Genomic DNA, 20,108 nt, shown 5'->3' with positions numbered 1-20,108 from the left:
AATAAGCAAGCTAAATAATGAAATGTTAATTGTAATCACAGCCCACTTAGTCGTAAATAGAAATCTATTTCACAAATTGCAATTCATTTGGGTATATATTTGTATTGGCAAAAGAAAACTCCTATATTAAATTCATGCACCGAACTTGCACCATAAAATTGTGTAACAATATTTGTTACCTATTATCAAGAGAAAGACAAGCTGATATTGCACTAATATTAACTCTGGTAAGATCAATCACACAATAGACATTCATTGAACACAATAAATTGTACACTGTAATTAACAATAATTAGTTCAACGTTTTCACTCACGTGTGTTGCACAAGTTCTCAATACAACTTAAGTAACCAAACATGAAAACATAAAAATTGACTAAAATAAAATGAAGTAACATACTTCAAGTTGATGCTATCAATCCCATTGAAATGGTGGAATAATCCATAGTGAAGGTGGCATTCGTTTGAACCAAGATCGGAAAGGGCAATGTTGACTAAAACTTCCATCTTTTACGTTAAAGATTTTCATATCAAATGGTCCTTTAGGATATGGATGTGGAACTTGTTCGTAAAAATCATCAGTGTAATAAATTGAATCCTTTTGTAGACAATTGGCAAAATACGAAGCCGACATAGAGACGGAATCACTATCACCGACAAATAAAACATTGTCTCCCAAACTATCAAGTTTTATCATTTGTACAAGCTTACCACTTTGAAGATCCAATTCCAACTTATACACTTCAAATTCTTCAGTGCCACTACTAGGTAGGTTGTCATCATCGGGAAAACCTAAGCGTCTTCCTACAAGAAACAAGTCTCCCTCCAATGACTCTACAAGATATGCTCTATCAGTATAATAAACAGCGTCCCCGGATGAAAGAACATTAGGCATGATATTCTTACGATCAAAAGAATCTTTCGAGTTACTAAAATCGAAAGAGACAATGTTTTTCGTTCGTCCCACTGCATAGACTAGGCCTTTATAAAATGCAATATCGGTGAAGCCACGATAATCAACATTAACGTAAGTCCAAAAAAATTGACCTGCTTTTATGAAAACAAGACATTTTTGCAAACCATAAATTGCTACAACAACATAATCATGTGGACTAGTTGTGGGATTAGATGATAAAAAAACCTTATGAACATTACATTCATAACATCTAGCATGTTTATATACACCCGGCATGAAGAGGGGTGGTAGAGGGATGGAAACTTGATTTTTGAAGGGATTTATTAGGGTTATACATGTACCTTTAATAGTTTCATTAATCTTTACAACCCAACCATGAGTCGAACCACACAACCTCTTGTTATGATGTACTGGTAGTTGAAAGTGGTAAGTTGTGTTGGTTGAAATCCCATATAAACATCTCATTGTTCTACACTTTCTTTTGGGAATCATGAGCATGGGCAATACATTGTTTTTTACTTGACGATTCTGATAATTAAACTTTGCAATTGAATACCAATTTTTGCATACCAAGCTGAAATAAATGTGATCAATGCGCTCTACCAATTTATCAAAAATCAAACTTAGAGGAAGTGCTTCTAAGTTTCCCCAATCTACTGCTTCATGGCACTGAAAATTGGGGGCATTTGTATTGACAGGATCCAAAACCATAGAAGTTGATTCAAAGCAGGAAAGAGCATTACCCATGTTGTGTTGAATGAAAAGTTACTTACTTGATAATAGTGACAGACAGTGAAAGTCTCAAACGCAAGTCCTTGATTGATGTTTGGGTAGCTGCAAAAGCGATACCCTAAAACGCAGATTTAAGTTGGAAGCAGAATCAAATAAGCTATTAATTTTGGGTCACGTGTATACTTGTTCAATTAGGTGGAAAATTAAAATGAAAGTGGAAGATGAAGATGAAGAGAAAGAGTGAGGAAAAACAAGGGATTTTGACAAACTAAAAACAGAAAGAAAGGATTTTGGTGTGTCTAATGTTGTTGTGTTGTAGCCAAAAGGAAGTTCCAGAAGAAATACACATGTTGAGAAATGAGAGAGATAGAGATGGAATTTCCAAGTTCATCTTTTCATTGGAAACTTTTTTTTTATTATTATTTTTTATTATCAAAATTCAGGTTCTAGATTTTTTTTTTTTTTTGAAAACTAGTAGTATTATTATTTTTTTCACCATCTGGTTCCTAGATAAAGAGGGTTCTAGTAGTCCAGAGTTCAAGCGAGTTTTGATATGAAGTGATTTCAGTCATCTCCCAAATGTAGTTGCGGAAATCGAACCGTAATTCTCTCTACCAAGTAGAACGTCAATCACCACTGAAAACTAGTACTTTAATTAACTAGATAATTCATTTTTGTTTTTGAAAATTAGTTTAATTAATTAATGAGATAAATTCAGGTCGGTTAAAATAGGAGGAACATTTTTGTTTTTGAAAATTAGTTTAATTAATTAATGAGATAAATTCAGGTCGGTTAAGATAGGAGGAAATACTCAGTCTCTAATTATAAAATTATATTTGACCACCGCAGGTACGTTGATGCATAATTTTGATCACTAATATTTTTAATTGTGTAAAAATTATAAAAATTTAATATTTTGAAAATACTCATCAAAACAAATTGAACAAGATCTTATATATTTTTGGTTTATAACCCTCTAGTTCTTAGGGGAAAGAGGCCCTGGGCGGAACAATTTCTTGACCAGACTTTACTTACCTCGCGGCCGAACTCTGGACTACTAGGGTAATTTTCCCCTAGGAACAAAATCTTATATGTTAATGTTTACATTTATATATTATTAAAAAAATACGGTCAAAACAAAGTAAATGAATAATACATTTTTGTCAAACAGTTTCTTATAATTAAGAACGAATGTAGTAGATGTATTCACAATTATTTTGAAATAAAATTCATATATATAGAAATAATAAATGATATTCTCTACCAAAAAAAATAATAAATGATATTCAGTTTTAAATATACAGATACTAACTTGGTCAGAAAATATATAGACACACACATACTAATACCCATTTTGGGGTATCTTACTGAATCACTTCAGAACTTTTTTGAAAGGTTTTTATGATGTTGTATCATAGCCAAGTGTTCTCGATGCCGAGATCATGGCGGTTCTCTATGGCCTAGAGATGTTGGATTAATGGGTTCAGGCACATAACTTGCTTTTTTTACTCCTTGCAAGCGGTTTCCTTGATTAAAGATGGTGTCTCACCATATCATCATTATGAGAATGAGATTCAAAGAATTCGACAACTCTTGAGAAGAGATTGGAGCGTTGTTATTAACAACACCCTTCGGGAGAAAAATGCGTGTGTCGATATTTTGGCCAAGATGGGAGCATCCGCAAGCTCGCCATGGTGATATTAGAAGAGCCCCCTCCTCCAATGCTATAGATGCGGATGCGACGGGTGTAGCTTTTGTTAGGGAGTAATCCCTTTATCTTATGTTTTTGTTTCTTTCTTTTTTCTCTCATGTAACAAAAAAATAATTTCATTTTGATAAGTATACATTCAAAATCAATTTTAATTTCAAATATTCAAACAACATGAATTGATAAGAATCACTTTTGTACTCATTTATAAATTATAAATAATAAGATACTTTAGTCTATAATATGATGATTAAATTGTCTAAATTTTGTAACTCAAAACATCGAAGTGTATTGGGACACAAAATGAAGTGATAACTCAAAATTTATAATTGAAAGTTGAGCATAACTCATGCAAAATCGGCTTGTAAGATGAGGATCGCCTCACTTATAAACACACATTTAGGCCATCTCGCAACCGCGATGTGAGAATTCTTAACACACACCCTCATGCCTAACACTATTGGGCTTGGTTCGTCGATATAAACGTAGGGTGACCCGATAGCGGAAACATGATAATAGGTGGTCCAACGGATCTTGAATAGGGCTCTGATACCATCTTAGAATTGAAAGTTTGACCTAACTCAACCCTACAAAATCGGCTTGTAAAGTGAGAATTTTTTTCCACTTATAAATACACATTCAAGTCATCTTGCAACTGATTTACATTCAATCACTTATTAAAATGGCTTTTAATATTCTAAAAAAAAAATAGTTTTATTAATCTTCCACTTATAATGGACAATGAAGGTAGATAGATAGATGAAGAAACTTAAACTCATGTCAATGAACTTAAAAATTTATGCAAAAGGATGTGTTGAGAAGTGATAAGAAAAGTGGTTGAAGGAGAATAAATTTGAGTACTCTTAGGCATCCCTACAATTTTGACTATATGTTTTCCCCCTCATATTAGCCCCTTTCTGTAAAACAATTGTGACAAGTCTTTCTGCGATTCCCTCTTGTGGTAAAATCCACTAGATCCAAATATAATGAATTTATCAGAGTCGCTTAAGATTCTTGAATAAACATGTGGTTGTGATGTTAGCAAAGGTCTCGTAAAATTTCCAGGCACTCTTTCCCAACTCGGGATTTCAAATGATTCACTTTCATTGATCTCCTCCTTCAAATATGCATATCCTATACATCTAGTTGTCTCGAATACACCTTTATTGGCAAGTCCTATAAAGGTACGATAATTAATATTGTAATCTATATCACGAAAATCTGGCTGCAAGTCCCTGATTGCTGATTGAACTTCTCGATGATCAATATTGTGATCTTTAACAATCTGTTTAACAGCCAATCTTTTAAGTTTACCAACGCCCTTCATAGAACCCAGTACAGCGCGCGAGTCTCCAACATTGGCGGTAATCAAACAACCTGAACTAACAAAAACATTTCTTCCAGCAGACTCCAAAAAACCTTTCTCCATTTGGTCAACAACTTGCGTCATGATGTTCTCATTCATATTGTTATTATTCTCCTTAATAAGCCCTGAATTTATAACCAGATATTTTCCATGTTAAAACAGTGCTACACTACACATGACAATATATATTACATGTTTTATAATATACTATATGTTAACTCATTCAAAAATATAGCTATACACATTGATTTAGACCAAAAGTTAAGTACAACAATATGATAGTGTAAACATGATTAGCATCACAAGCACAAGAATTAAATTTCATATCCTCAATTCTTGGATATAGAATCACTTAATTAAAAATGCAAAGGAGAAAGAAACAAAGATTAAAAATGAAATGAAGAGTCACTGATTAGTTCCCTGAAGATATCATCTTTAAGATAGATGGCAGTGGCGTCGCCTTTATGGCCATCATAAATTCCAACAAAGAGTGCGTCAATGCCAACTTCAACTTGGCACTTATCTTCCATATCCCTATTCGCCTGAACCGCAGCCATGGAGAATTCGCCAGAGTAATACCGTCCATAACCGTTTTATATAATCTGCGTTTGAACAAATAAAAACAACTATTCTTTCAAAATAATCTCATATACCATCCATAACCGTTTTATATAATCTGCGTTTGAACTCAATTTATTTGCGTTCCAGTTTTTATGCACACAACATTCACATTATGGTTCATAGGTTAGAGAATTAAAACTATGGCTCTGACAAATAAAAAAGTCGGTAAAGGATAGAAGAATGTAATATGGTATCAGACCTCAGAGTCAGGTTAGTGAGAGTGCAAGGGAACCGGATTAATCTGTGGTGGTGGAAAGCGCCTCATAAGATTAAGGTTTTCGTGTGGAGACCGGTGAGAGGATATATACCAACACGCGAGAAATTAGTGCAACAAGGGGTGAACTGTCTGGCGACTTGTCCTCAATGTGAGATACTGATGAAAGATGATTTTCACTTTCATTTTTGCTGTCCAAATGCACAGGCAGTTTAGGAGGAGAAACTGGGAAGTAAAAAAAAAAAAAATCGCACAGCTGTTGCAAGCAGGCATGAGTTGGGCCTGATTCGACCATATTTCTAACAAAACTTTGCCACTACACCAAAGTTAAATCTTACTTAAAATTTCCATTTTCTCCTTAAACATAGGAGTAACCCTACCCATGCCCACCTTTGTTTTTGTAATGAGAAAAACTCAAGTCCTTTTTTTAACCAAAAAATTGTATACTGTACTGTAAGTTTTCTAACAGCATGGAATGCCGTTTGTTCTTAATTTTGTTAGCCTCTAACTGTATCATATGCAATAGATAAAAGAATACCGTATTAGTATTTGAGTTGCATCCGGAACATATCAAATATTTTCTGATGCTAAATGACATCAAAACTGTCATCTGGCAAAACTTTTATCATCCCACATTATAAGGCTTAGTTTTGACAGAAACATTAACCAAAGCTTTGCCATCTGGTTCTGATGCTAAGACATGGAAATTGTTTTTCTATTATCTGTTCTGCCATAACATGATTTTTCAAGCCACGACAAGATGATATTGTTTTGAAAGAAACTATTTTCACTGTGCCGCAAGAATAAAATGTGATTGGAGAGCAAAGAAGAATGTGAGTGAGTGAGTGTTGATTGGATAAAACTCTGAATATGAAAGAGTGAACGAATATGTAAAAATATAAAATCTGTTTATGTAGAATGTATGTAATTATGAAAGACAATTGAGTGATGTTAAACGATGTGCAATGTTACAATTTGAACTAGTTTTTTTTAAAACTAGGCAGAGTCACCCAAGTTTATCTCCTATATACAGTTCTAGACATAATATTCCTTGTCTTAAAACTGAGTGAATGAACCAACTCTATTTATGTACTTCAAAGACAACATTCAGATATCTAAAAGGTGATGGATGAATCGTGTCAGACAATCGTCTCAAGGTATTGATGTGCTTCAGAGACATCATCAAGATATCTAAAAGGTGATGGATGAATCGTGTCATCGAAGCCTCTGAACATATTGATTCCTGGCACCGAGGTCACCACTGGCATCAAAGTCGGATTCAGTTCCAGTTTTTTGTCGAAGAATACAACAATCACAGAGATATCATCATGATAAGCCCGCCTAGTCCCTTCAACAGAAACACTAGGACCCCTAATAACACCGTGTCCCGTAGGAATCTTCGAAAGCTCACTATAGCTCATATTATTTCTTCTAGCTGCAATCTGTATAGCAGTCATCAAAATCCTGTTCGTGATTCCCTGCAACAAAAGGCCAACATACCATACCATAAACAAACAAACCATAATAGTAGTAAATAATAATAGGAAAAACAAGTAGCTAGAAAGAACAAGCCATGCATACATCTCGTGGATTGGTGTGAACAATTTCAGCTGCTTGCCAATTTGACAACAATTTCCAAAGTCCACCAGATCCAAATATAATGAATTTATCAACGTCATTTAAGACTCTTGAAGATATTGCAGGTTCTGCTGATAGCAAAGGATGAGGTTAAAGTGAACAGTGCCCGCTTCAAATATGCATTTCCTATACATCTGCTTACTTCACTTATGCCTCCAACACGCCATGCGTCAAAATTATACGTCACAATAGTCGGATCTTTTGGATGCAACTTCTTGAGTTCTTTTTTAATATGCCTGTTACGAGCATTGTGATCTTCGACCAACTGCCGAACATTGAGTCTATCAAATGGATCCAAAGAACCAATTACAGCACGAGAGTCTCCAACGTTAGCGATATATAGCCTCCCTCTCCATACGATACAAAACAGACAACTTGAACCTACTAGAGCTAGCTCTGGCTGCTGTTGATTACCCTCTTCAACATCAGTCATAAACAATTCCTCCATTTCATCAACAACTTGCCTCAGAATATTCTCCTGAATAATCCCTGTAACCATAAACTTCCATTATTTTTTAAACCCATGATACACATGACGATGTAGCATTAGATAAGCTAAAAAAACAGATATTGCAGGTCTGATATTTATGATGTAGCATTAGAATTACATCAACCATGTAACCATAACAATGTAGAATTAGCTAGTAAACCCATCCTCTTTTGTTAAGCATAATTTCTTGATTTCCATATCGATTTTAATTAAGCCATCTAGTAAATTCTATGATATACAACTATACAATCAATCAATACATAACAATTCATTTAAATTTTGGTTCTTGTTTCAATTCCATCCACACTCATTCAAAGAATTAATCAAAGTTAGGTTTGAACTAATTTAAAGTGTTTTTGCTTCCAAAACTGCAATAAAATGCAGTAATGATAGAAGGAACATCCAGAAAACAAGAAGTTGGGAGCCTATAGAATGATGATAAGAAAATAACACACACTAGCATGGAAACAAGAAAGAAAGAAAGAATATTGCAGACTCACTCATTAGATTCTCAAAGAGATTAGTAATCAAGAAGTTGGAAGCCTCAGCACCATTTTGGCCATCATAAATTCCAACAAAGAGTGCTTTCTTGCCAACATCAAACTGGCTGTGGTCCTCCATAACATCATTTGCCTTAACCGCAGCCATGGAGAATTCGCCCAATCGATGTTCTAGCAGGTCCCGCGACCACCCTAAAGGATCTTCATCAAATTCATTAATGTCGACGGTGTTTTTGCTTGTGTTGGTTGTGCAAGCACATAGTAAATTTGTAAGCCACTGAAACATGATGATATTGTGGTTTCACTTCTTGGGTTGTAGAAGTGACTCAAACTAGGAGAAGAAAATGTGATTAGAGAAAAGGAAGTTTGTGGAGATCAAAATATGAATGTGGAAGAATGATGAATGAATGAATGAATGGATTGGAATGAGAATTAATCAACTGGTATATAAAACTAACTGAAAACAGAAAAATAACAAGAATTTAACAAACTAAACTAACAGCTATATAACTGAATTTAACTAACAACAGTAACAAATATATAACTAACTAAACTAACTTCATTGTGAAAGGAAGAATTGTAAAATAGTTTCTGCACACAATGTAATGTAGGATTTTGTCAAAAATAAACTAAATATTACTTTTTCTGTCAAAAAATTAATAATATTACTTTTTGACGATAAAAAGTAAACTAAACATTTGTTGACATTAAAGTTTTTTTTTAATAATTAAAACTTTGGAGCTACTCTCTCCATAATGTATAAAACCACTTGAGTCGATATTTATCCTTTCGAAATAATTTTTTTCTTTTTTTTTTAACGGGATTTATTAAAATTGAGACCAGGTTGCAAGAAGCAGTCATTAATTGTTCCAGTATCTTCTGCCCAAAGCAGTCATCCATGGATCATACAGATTTCTGTCAGGTTATGATACATGTTGATGGATTCAAGCTTCAGCATAGCTGCCATGCCAACTTGGTAAGGTTATATTCTGTTACATGATTTCGGAGGTTGTCTCTCATTTTAACTATTCTTCCTCCTCTTTCAGATAAATTGTTGCAAGAATTGTCACGAACACAAGCTACTATTATCAAATCTAAAATTTTCTATTCTAACTGAAGTTTTCATTGACAAAAGAAACAGCAGTTGACATTGTACGAGTAAATAAAGACCAGGTAAAAATGTAACAATAACATACTTATACAACCATGTTATGCTATTATTTCATGGGACATTTACAAGCTTTGCACGCCTAGTTTTTGGGTCAATGTCGACTCGAAGACCAAGTGCAGAAATTTCAGGCACATCAGCAGATCCCTGCAGCTGCAACTCAGAAACTACCTTTTGATTTTCCTCATTGCCCTCCAATATATTCCTAACACACCATAAGCCCCATTCTCTCAGGTAAGGATTGTCTTCATCGGTAACACACTGCTGCAATAGCAGTAGAATTCCATTCCTACTCCTGATTTCATCTTGTACATGCTTTCTTCTATGCACACAGTTGCCAATAAGTGCAACTATGTCTCTCCTAAAGCCCTTGTAAGGGCATGGTTTTGAGGAACAATTAGCACCATCTTGATTATCAGATTGTTTGATTCCTTTCCTGATGATTGCCGGAGGTTCAAGGTCCCCAAGCAGAATCAAAAGCAACTCAACAAGGCTATATGACAATAACACATCAACAACATTGTTTGCATCCTCTTCGTCACCTCGGATACTGTCATGAGCACAGATGTCCCTCAACATAGTAAGAGAGTAGCCAAGAACATCGACTGCAGTAATGCCACTGGGAAGACCAGACTTGCCTCTAACTGCTTGCTCAAGAACCCCGATAGATTTCTTGAATATTCCATAAACAAACAATGCAACATCCTTTGAAATAGTAACATCTCCGATTCGCTCATTCAAAATTTCCGATAGTATTTGCAGAAGAAACACTTGTTCAGATGAAAACTGGTCATCTCTAGACTTGGTATCTTCACAGTCAAGAATATCCTTAAACTGTAACTTAGAAAACAATACAGGCAATTGAGACTCTTCAAGGCAAATTCTTGAAAGAAGCAACTTTATCCAATCCTCGCCAAAACTAGCTGGTTTCAGTTGAAGAAGAAGTCAGTGTCACAACTTAAAAAACATAAGAAACCAATATGACACTCATGTCATGAAACATGGCAGCATAGCAAATTACACAAAAGAACTAATAATTCGTGACAGCATAGCAAAATATAGAAGCAGCAGCAACAACAAGAATTGTCCCACGCAATGTGTCTACTACAAGAATCACATAACACCATTGTGTTTTGCAAAATGTAAATTTTCAAATAGGACACTTTTTTTACTTAACCAACTAGTTCTCAGGGGAAAGGGTGCACTAAAATCTACATTTTGGCCAAGAGATAGGTAAAATGAATCTGGCCAAGGATTGCTCCAATCAAGGTTCAAACTCGGGTATAATAAACTACAAACAAACCCGAAGCATATTGTTCTTTTCTATATTTTGTTTCTTGTATGAAAATACTTTGTCTATCCTCATTTTAAAAAAAGCCTAAGTAACTTATACCTCAATCTTGCTTTTCATTATTAGGTTATAAACTTTAGAAAATTCTCCTAAATCCTTATCGTCAAAGGAACTTTAGCACAAACGATCAAAACTGGTTTAATTAAGGAACAATATGGAGCAAAGTTACACCTAAAGAGATTTCCATTTAGGCATGGAATGGAGCCTAGAACACATGTATTGGATTCTACAATCAAGGATTTAGTTAGAATTCAGCCTCTGCAAATACAAATAAATAGAATCGTAACATAGATGAAACATAGAAAAGTCTACAAGAAAAAACATAAACTACAAACTAACCCGAAGAAGCAGTTGTCACTATTTCTACCACTACAGGCAAACCATTGTGACTATAAAGCTCTCTAAACCATTGAGGATTTCCATCACAGCATACATAAATCACCATACACAATGGATCAGAAACCTCTTTTGTTCCAAGTCTTGCAAGAGACAAAAAACCAAGTGGAAACAACTCTTCCCAAATAGCCTTCTGATGCTGTTTCCCAGCCAAAGAAACATTTGCCAAAACCTGCAGACCCCAACGAACTAACATGAGATCAGAAACAACCTCTGACCTCAAAATAGTGGAAACAACAGTAACAACTCCATGAAACTGAAGAAACAAATTCTGGTTTAGAATTTCTCCAGCACACAAGTTTCTGAGTAGCTTGAAACATAGAGATAGAATATGATGATCTAAAAGAGAGGTTTGTGATTGAAGTATATTGAGAATTGAAGGGAGAATTGTTTTGGAAGCAAGGTTGGAACGACCAGAACTGGATTTGGAAGTTTGAATGAGAATCTCTAAGGAGTTTTCTAAGTTATTGGAGTTGGAAACATCAAAGAGTAATTTGAGGGTTTCTTCTGATATGGGCTTCTTCAAAAATGGTGCATTATCATCACTACCACTACCACCCATTGGTAATGTTTAAAAGATTCAATTTTTAAATGAAAAATAGGGTTTTGATGGAAAAGAGAAACAACCCAGATACTACAATATTAAACTTGATTTAGGGTTTAAAGCTAAATTGAGAAAATCGTGAATTTAGAGGAGAAGTAGATGAAGAAAGCTCACCAAGAGGAAGAGAAAGGGGTAAAGTTGTTGTTGTTACAAGCTCCGGGGCGGTGGTGGTCGGAGATGTTGCTCTGATGAAGAAAAAAAGTGTTATGAGGCGGATTTTTTTTTTTTTTTTATTTTTTTACTCCTTCTAGTGCTATAATATTATTTAGACAGACACGTCAATTATACAATAAATTTAAAAAGTAAATTTTTTTTTATATATAAAATCGGAGAAAGGTTTTTTTTTTCACTATTAGTATCCGGCTCATTGAACTGTGTCTAATATAGTTCGGGCCAATTCTGACATCAAGTAGTTTCAACCCCGATCGTAGGGGATCAAACTATGATCCTCCCTACTAATATTTTTTCTCCTTGGTTAGGATTGCATCGCTGAACCTCCCGGTCTTTAATTATTAGCTCAAATTAGTTAACTCACCTAAATTGTATTGTCTACTCTCTTCTTTTTTTTTGACAATTTGTATTTTTTATCACTTCCTTTTAGATTGTGAAGAGAATTTTGTAGTGGATTTAGCAAAATTAAGTGTTTTGATCTCTTCGAAACTCATTTTAACCATCTCCAAATTTAATAAAATCAAATGATACCAAGGGCGCGATAACCTCAAGGAGTTAGGGTTTTTTCTACCAATTGGGCCCTCCCTTCTCCACCCCATATGGCTGGTCTACGGGGTTCATAACTACTCCTCTCAAGCCGGAATTGCCACCGCTGTTGTAATTGCCTTGAAATTATGATCAGAAAATAAACAATGTGCGAGAAAAAAATTCAAAACTCTGACCGTGAGTGAAATGAAGATCTAAGAACTTGTTTTCCAATTTCACAAAACCATTTTTAACATACATTTTTCATATTTCTGGTTTGTACTAAATTTGTAAGCAAACAAAGTAAAAAAGAATACATGATAATTATTAATTAATACTTGAAGTAAAAAAGAATACAATGAATAAGTGAAAAAAGGGAACATAATGATAATAATTGAATTAAACTAATAGTACTGCAATATACATAATGTGAGTGAGCCTTTCTTTCATCTAATGATGAATTTGCATAACATAACTTGTAAATTATTCAAGCACTGATATCATATCAGAAGAACCTAAACAATATCATTAATCAAACGCTTATGACTATGATAATGCTTTTCCATGAAAACTCTAGAAGCACCTTCTACAGTTCTACGCCATGTCTGCAACAAACAAAACAATAACAAATTGAGAATGTTTGAGACAAACCAAAAAACATGAAAAATGTGTTTATTAATTAGTGTCTAAGTCTAACTAACTAACCTTGTGAATTGTTCCAAAGAGTGATGACTTGTTTCTGTTATCTCTAACTCTGAGCTGCCTAAGCAAAGCAGACTTCCGGCTGACAGTAGCCGGCAAAAGCGACCTCCTTTCCACCACGGCGGTGGCGCCATTTGAAATGCTCTCGGATTGATTTTCCTTAATCTTCTTCTTACGGCGTTTGATAAGACGTAACTCTTTCTTGTCGTCGGTACCAACTTCAGCAAACTTCCTAAGTAACTCATCAGAAGATTTCTTGGTAACTCTTTGAACCTTAGCAGCATCAGTGATAGTAGCAGCAGAAGCAGAAGTAGTTGTAAATGTAACAGTAGTTTCCATTATTGCAGACAGAGTAAGGTAAGGAAAATGTGAATATGATGATTTGATTTGATGGTTTTATGAAGATAGATAGATGGAACCGTTGTGGGAATTCAGTGTGAAATGATTATTGTTATTATTGGAATTGAAAATAGTGGATGAAAAGGAAGGAAATATAGCCGTTGGACTGGGATCTTGTTGAATAGTAAAGTGCTTAATTTTTAGAAGATTAATTTATTTATTTTTGTGTACTTGTTTTGGCTGTATTATTATTCTTTATAGCATGGCATGTGAATTTTATGACAAGGACAATACAATAACAACAAATGGACAAGACCTGCAATAACGCTCTCCTTCAGTTTCAGTGTTTCTTTCTGACACTTTTTCTGTGTTAGCCAAACAAAGGAAGGGGGCTTTAGACTGGTTACAATGGTTTCAACACCAAAACACATTCAACACCCACTTTTTCACTCCACATCATTTTCTCTTTCTTCCACCTAATCATTCAACACACATTTAACTTTTACCCTCTCCATTTTCTCTACCCCACCACTTTCTATTTCATATTCTTATTTAAATTTTAATTTTTGTTTTTATGATTAAATAATATTATAATTATCGATTAAAATTAAATTAAAATAATACACTTAACAAAATTTATTTAAATATTTTTTTATTTTCTTAATTTAAAATGCAATACATCACACAAATAACGTAATTAGTACGATACAAATTAACTTAAAATGCAATACAACACACAAGTTACGTAATTAATACGATGCAAACTAACTTAAAATACGAAACAACACACAAATACGAAACAAATCATCTTTAATCCTGAAACATTCCAAATTTTGTCCATATTTTGAGGATGTTGGTTGAAAAATTGATTTGAATTTTGATAATTGTTGGGATTTTGATAATTGTTGGGGTTTTGATAATTGTTGGAGTTTTGATAATTGTTGGGATTTTGAGAATTGTTGGGATAATTAGAAGAATTGTTGGGATCCATTTCACTAAAAAAAGATTAAAACTTCAAAAGAAAGACTAATTAGAAAGATAATAATAGATTAAGATAGTGAAAATTTTGGTTTTTTTTTCTGTGTCCAAATGAAATGAACCAAGTCTCTATTTGTAGAGAAAAAAAAATCACGAATTTTGGTAAAAAAATAAAAAAATAAAAAATTATATTGCAATGAGATAATTGAGTTCAAAGGATAAAAATCATAAAAATCCACCGGACCAATCAGCAGCAGCCACGTGGCTGCCTTTTATTCAAAGCACCTTCTCTCTCCGCGTCACCAGTTCCCACACGCGCTATGTCCGCGCGTGTTGCGCACGCGCCAGGCAAAGCAAATTAAAACGCGCCAAGTGGCGTTCCAAGCAGATTTCAACTGTGTTTAATTATTTCATTATCTCTCTCCGCCAGTTCACATTCAACATAGCCTTGCAATGGTTTCAACATGAAATTGCAGATTCAACACAATGGATTCAACACCATTGTAACTAGTCTTAAAAATTAGGCAAAAAGTTATTAAATGTTATGAATAATATGTAATGAATGTCCATTATTGTGTAGGTTTTCTTGTCCCCTAATTGTGTCCTATAAATAGGACCCCTTTGTTACAATGTAATACACACCTTGAATAGAACAATACAATAGTCTATTCTCTCTTCTCTTTCTCTCCTTCATCTCTTCTTCTCTATTCTTGTTATTCTCTAGCAATAGTTCATAACACGTTATCAGCACGATAGTCTCTCCCCTTTCAAGAAAGGTATAGCAACAAAGGGAAGTGACAATTTTATTTTATGTATGATTTTTTTTTATTCTATTCTTTCAGATAATTTTTTGTCTTTTTTTTTTTTTTATATTGATTCACAAACCTTCGATCCAGAAGTATCGTGGTGAAATTTTTGAAATATGAATCCTGAAGATTCATAGTGTGATAAAATTTTAAAATATGAATCCTGAAGATTCATATTATGATGAAATTTTAAAATATGAATCCTGAAGATTCATGGTGTGATAAATTTTAAAATATGAATCCTGAAGATTCATAGTATGATGAAATTTTAAAATATGAATCCTGAAGATTCATAGATATAAGTAAAATGAACATCAATCCCTGAAGGATTGGACAAATAACTGATTTAATATATATTTGATCCGTTATACAGTTCTTAAACAATTTTAAAATCAATTTGTATTATCCACGAATTCCTGAAGAATTCATTACGGATACATCTTTGAAGGATTGTACAATTAGATATATTATAATATAACGAAGAATATGGATTATTCTTATGAGGATTGCATAAAGGATTATTCTTACATTATAACAATATTATATAGTTCCTGAAGAACTTAAAAGAAAAATCAAATTATTTCCTAAGAATTCGAGAAGAATTCAATATACATATCCATGGGATAGCTTTATCGATTTTTATAAAAATTTTGCAATCTACAAATTTCATTGGATTTATTTATTTATTGTTATATTGTACAAAACATAAAAAAATTAAATAAAAAAAAAATGCATATCATACGCAAATTTTGCATGTATCATATTGAAAAGTATAAACAAATTATTTTTCATACTTTACCTATTCTATGCATATGCCATTTTTTTTTTCAATAACTTACTAATTAATATACGTTACATTATAATTATTATTATAGGTTACATTATAATTATTATTAATTTCATTATGTTACTATTTAATTTGCATTATAAAATTTTATGTTACATTATATTAATATTAATAAAGATAATTGGAATTTTTTATTTGACTGTGTTTATTATGTTTATCTAATTATTTGCTTAATTTTATTTGATGATAGTATCAATGAGAAATGAATGAAAAATCATTCCCAGAAGTGAATGAAGTCCGACCCACTGATGTTATTCCATTCACATAAGTGAATGTAGCAACACACGATTATCATGGACAAAATTGTGGTTATGGTCGTGGTAATAGTCATGGCCCCGGAAAAAAGTGGGAAAATTAGCAAAACTATTGAAAATATATGTGACATTAGCTAGTTCCCGAAGAACAAGAAAAGAAAAAGGGAAAACCTTAATATTGAAGCATCTTTGAATGATTGCTCAAAGAATAAAATTTTCTTGAAGAAATTATGAAGATTATTGTGATCATTATATGAAGATCACTTGTGATATAGTTCTTGAAAAGCTAAAGCTTTAATATTAGCGCATCTTTGATGGATTGCTCAAAGAATGTGCATTTTCTTAACCAATATTATGAATATTATTGGTATAATTTTTGAAGAACAAATAATTTAACCATTCATGAAAGATTGTAAAATTGTGAATTTCTCTAGCCATTATGAATAGAGATTTGTTGTTGAGTTCCTGAAGAACTAATTTTTTTTTTACAACATGATTAAAGTCCACATGATCTATTTGATCTTAGTATAAACTGGACCAAAATTAAAAGAACGATTATGTATGTCTCTTGAATATGCTCCTGAAGTAGCAAACTTATGAAAATAATTTCAAAAATATTTGGTTAATCATATTTTAGATTGGTACAATTTCAATAATTATCAATTGAAATGTGAAAGTTTTTACATGATAATTCGACTTTATTTCTCGATGCACAACTTAGTAAGATCTCTATCTATCTATTTTATATTTTACTATGAGGTAGACGATTATTATTCCCTATGAAATATATGCCTAAGAAAAAAGTTACATTTAGCTTTTTATACATTAAACTTTGAATTTATTTTATGGTGATTATGTTTTCTTAAGCTTTGAATACAGTTATTTTCTTAATCTATAACATTAATAAAGGGAAAACATCTCTTTTGGTGTAGCCTTTTTTTGAAAATCCCAAAATACCCTTCAGACTCTTCTTTAATACTTTCCAAAACCATACTTTTCTTTAACTTCCATAATCAACAAATAACATTTTTTATCTTCTCTTCTCTCTATTTTCTCTGCCCTCTTTGTACGTATCACTATTTCTAATTTTCTTCTTCTTCAAATTCGGGAAAAGGATGAAATATCCATTTCTCCCGTTCTTGAATTTTTGTTTCTATTGATAGACACACACATGGTTTAAATTTGAAAAGGAGTGAATTTTCTCTCTTTCTGATAATTTTTCTTTTTGTTTCTATAATTACTCTAGAAGGAAGTAAATCAAAGGCACAATCAGAAGAAACATGGTTTGTCCATTTTGCCATAATGCATATTCACTCGATTTCTACATCGTTCATTATTCTGTTATATTACTTTTTCTATTTCTTTATCCCATTATATCTAAAATTTAATTGTTTTTACATTTTTAATTTCTTTGCAAATTTTGTTCAAATTCCATGAAGATAATTCATTTATGAAAATTGTATGTGTTAACTTTTCTATGTTATATTATGAAATGAGGTCTTAATGTTGCATCTGTTCCAGTAAATTAAATCAGTCGCCGAAAGGATGCTCTTTTTATTTACTTTTTTTCTTCGCATTACTTAATTTTTTCAGTTTGTGGTACATTGAAATAGCAAATAAAAAAATATATAATAAAAGAGAAATATGAGGAATAGGACCAAAACAATCGGCAAGGCAACAATGAAAACTTGATTTAGCGAGAATGGAAAACATTTGAAAGAGGTGTTTTATATTGTTTCAATTGTCTCTTTTTTCACTGAAATTTGTTAACATTCAATTGTAGGAGGCGATTCATATTGAAATTGAAACGCGGTGCAGTTGCCAGCATCAATGCGGCAAACAATGTCTCACTACGCTGGCCCTTGAGAATTTAAGACGACCGGAATAAAGAATACAAGATGGGAAAGGACTTGCCCGCACCGTATTTTCATCATTTTTGTTTATTGAGAAGAAAACTACTTCTCTTTCACTCTCTTTTTGTTTCTGATTATTTTGTGTGGTTGTTTTCTTTAGGTTTTACAGGTTCTATGAGTTGGTTTCAAATTAAAGTTTGTGACTTATGCCGATTGCAAGTACTCAAAGTGTATCTATTCTTCGCATAAATTTGTTTAGGGATAGTGGATTTTTTTCTACTTTGGCTTAGTAGTTAGTACGATAGGTAATGAAACACTTTGGATGCAAACAAACAAACAACTTAATATCTAAAAAATATCATAGGAAATATTGCAAATTGCAGTGCTTTTTTAATTGAAATTAAACTGAACATGTGACTAATAAGTTTGTTGTCTCCATTTTTCTTCTATATTTTCAAACTTGGATTTTCTAAAAAAAATTAGAAATCGACGATTTTTTTTACAAATAATTCTTATTAGATGATAAGATTCTCGATCAATTTGATCGAATTTTGATTTGCACCAAAGTTAATTTATGTATTGACACCAATTTAATTAACTTCCTTTATTTATGTTAAATGAAATTTTATATAATACCTTTAAAGGTTAATCACATCCATCTATGAATTCATGTGTTAATAAATTTTATTTCTTCATGGGATTGTGTCTTTTTGGTCATGGTAGGGCACGACAATGATCGTTGATATAGACATTAGAAAATACCATAACCACACAGTGAGAACTATGAAAAGGGGAAAAAAAAAACTTTCCAAATCTAAAAAACTCCTCACAAAAAAGTCTTTATTGGATTGTGTCCATTTTTCATATTTGCCACTTAAGAAGTATGATAGTTTTTTTTAAAAGATTCTACAATGTTATATATTTTATCCAAAAGAGAAATAGAGGATGGAATAGGTGTGGATTAAAAGTACATAAATGACTTATTATATCTTTTTCAGATATTTCATTTCATTTTATTTGTGTTCTTTGCACATGAAAGTTAATGCAAAGAATTGTGAAATGTTTATCATATGTATGACAACGACTATTGTAAATTGTGTAAACTTGATTATTAAAAAAAATGAAATGAAGTATAACCATCACACCCACATTCGGTTATTCAAAAAGATAAAGGGGAAGATGAATTGGTTATTTTGTAATGTTGTCATATCTATGAGAGAAATCTCACAATGATAGAAGAAAGAAAGGTATGACTTTCATCTCTCATCATGACTCATTGCAAGGACTTTACTATTTTTTTTTCCCCACTCTCTCATTCCTTATCTCCGTGTCTTCTTCTATCTTTTGTTTCTCCATAATGTTTTTGTTTGTATCTTTCGATTGGTTTAAAGAATTTCTTATGTTGTCTTTCTTTTAGTACTACTCAATTTTTAGTTACTTTTCCTATTCAATAAATTTCTTTTTCATTTTTTTTTGTTGAGTAAATCTAATATTCAAAAAGTATAATATTTCTTGATTTCATAAAGTTTATCATGCATAGGAGGAATTTTTTTAGGTTGTGTACGTGAAAGTTGATTACTTGATAAAATGTTAGCCCTTTTCCTTTTAAATATTTTAACAATCCACTTTGGAATAATTTATCAAACCAATACTATAGGTTGTTGTTTTCTTTAAATATAAGTTCAATAGAAAATTGCACTCTCAAATCACTCACAATGAAGATGGTAAAGAAAATAATGGCGTGAACAAACAACTGTTATGAGTAGCTGTGATCATATTTTAAATTAACATGTGCATTTTTTTTATAGGGTCAAACAAGTGCATTTTCTTAGTAGTATATTATTTGTAATTTTTTGCCTTTATGGCGTGTTAAATCATTCCTTTATGTCATGGTTGGATGAAAAATATAAGATTATTCATCTCTTGAATTA

General features: G+C 32.4%; 5 protein-coding genes and 1 long non-coding RNA gene across 6 annotated transcripts; 1 reads left to right on the top strand and 5 right to left on the bottom strand.

The window, feature by feature from the left end:
- Positions 1-413: 413 nt before the first annotated feature.
- On the bottom strand, positions 414-1,661 carry LOC123891841. Its single transcript, XM_045941722.1, has one exon. The coding sequence runs from the start codon at positions 1,659-1,661 to the stop codon at positions 414-416; it is 1,248 nt and encodes a 415-aa protein (XP_045797678.1).
- Positions 1,662-4,255: 2,594 nt separating this feature from the next.
- On the bottom strand, positions 4,256-5,277 carry LOC123891840 (probable protein phosphatase 2C 68). Its single transcript, XM_045941721.1, has 2 exons — positions 5,130-5,277; positions 4,256-4,845 (listed from the first exon to the last, which is right to left on the bottom strand). Exons 1-2 carry the CDS (start codon positions 5,275-5,277, stop codon positions 4,256-4,258), a joined length of 738 nt encoding a protein of 245 aa, XP_045797677.1.
- Positions 5,278-6,444: 1,167 nt separating this feature from the next.
- Positions 6,445-8,591, bottom strand: LOC123891234 (probable protein phosphatase 2C 43). The gene is made up of 3 exons (XM_045941080.1): positions 8,184-8,591; positions 7,137-7,682; positions 6,445-7,033 (listed from the first exon to the last, which is right to left on the bottom strand). The coding sequence occupies exons 1-2, from the start codon at positions 8,467-8,469 to the stop codon at positions 7,231-7,233; spliced, it is 738 nt and encodes a 245-aa protein (XP_045797036.1). The 5' UTR covers positions 8,470-8,591; the 3' UTR covers positions 6,445-7,033; positions 7,137-7,230.
- A 745-nt stretch (positions 8,592-9,336) lies between these two features.
- On the bottom strand, positions 9,337-11,943 carry LOC123892566 (ataxin-10-like). The gene is made up of 2 exons (XM_045942376.1): positions 11,042-11,943; positions 9,337-10,274 (listed from the first exon to the last, which is right to left on the bottom strand). The coding sequence occupies exons 1-2, from the start codon at positions 11,658-11,660 to the stop codon at positions 9,406-9,408; spliced, it is 1,488 nt and encodes a 495-aa protein (XP_045798332.1). The 5' UTR covers positions 11,661-11,943; the 3' UTR covers positions 9,337-9,405.
- Positions 11,944-12,765: 822 nt separating this feature from the next.
- LOC123890559 lies at positions 12,766-13,569 on the bottom strand. The gene is made up of 2 exons (XM_045940195.1): positions 13,104-13,569; positions 12,766-13,003 (listed from the first exon to the last, which is right to left on the bottom strand). Exons 1-2 carry the CDS (start codon positions 13,437-13,439, stop codon positions 12,914-12,916), a joined length of 426 nt encoding a protein of 141 aa, XP_045796151.1. The 5' UTR covers positions 13,440-13,569; the 3' UTR covers positions 12,766-12,913.
- A 3,786-nt stretch (positions 13,570-17,355) lies between these two features.
- Positions 17,356-18,456, top strand: LOC123891554. Its single transcript, XR_006803156.1, has 2 exons — positions 17,356-17,607; positions 18,108-18,456. It is a non-coding gene; the product is annotated as an uncharacterized LOC123891554 (long non-coding RNA).
- Positions 18,457-20,108: the final 1,652 nt, after the last annotated feature.

Source organism: Trifolium pratense, linkage group LG6, assembly GCF_020283565.1.
Source record: "Trifolium pratense cultivar HEN17-A07 linkage group LG6, ARS_RC_1.1, whole genome shotgun sequence".
NCBI lineage: Eukaryota > Viridiplantae > Streptophyta > Magnoliopsida > Fabales > Fabaceae > Trifolium > Trifolium pratense.
The sequence above is the reverse complement of the archived record's forward strand: the minus strand, read 5'-3'. Positions and strand labels throughout refer to the sequence as shown.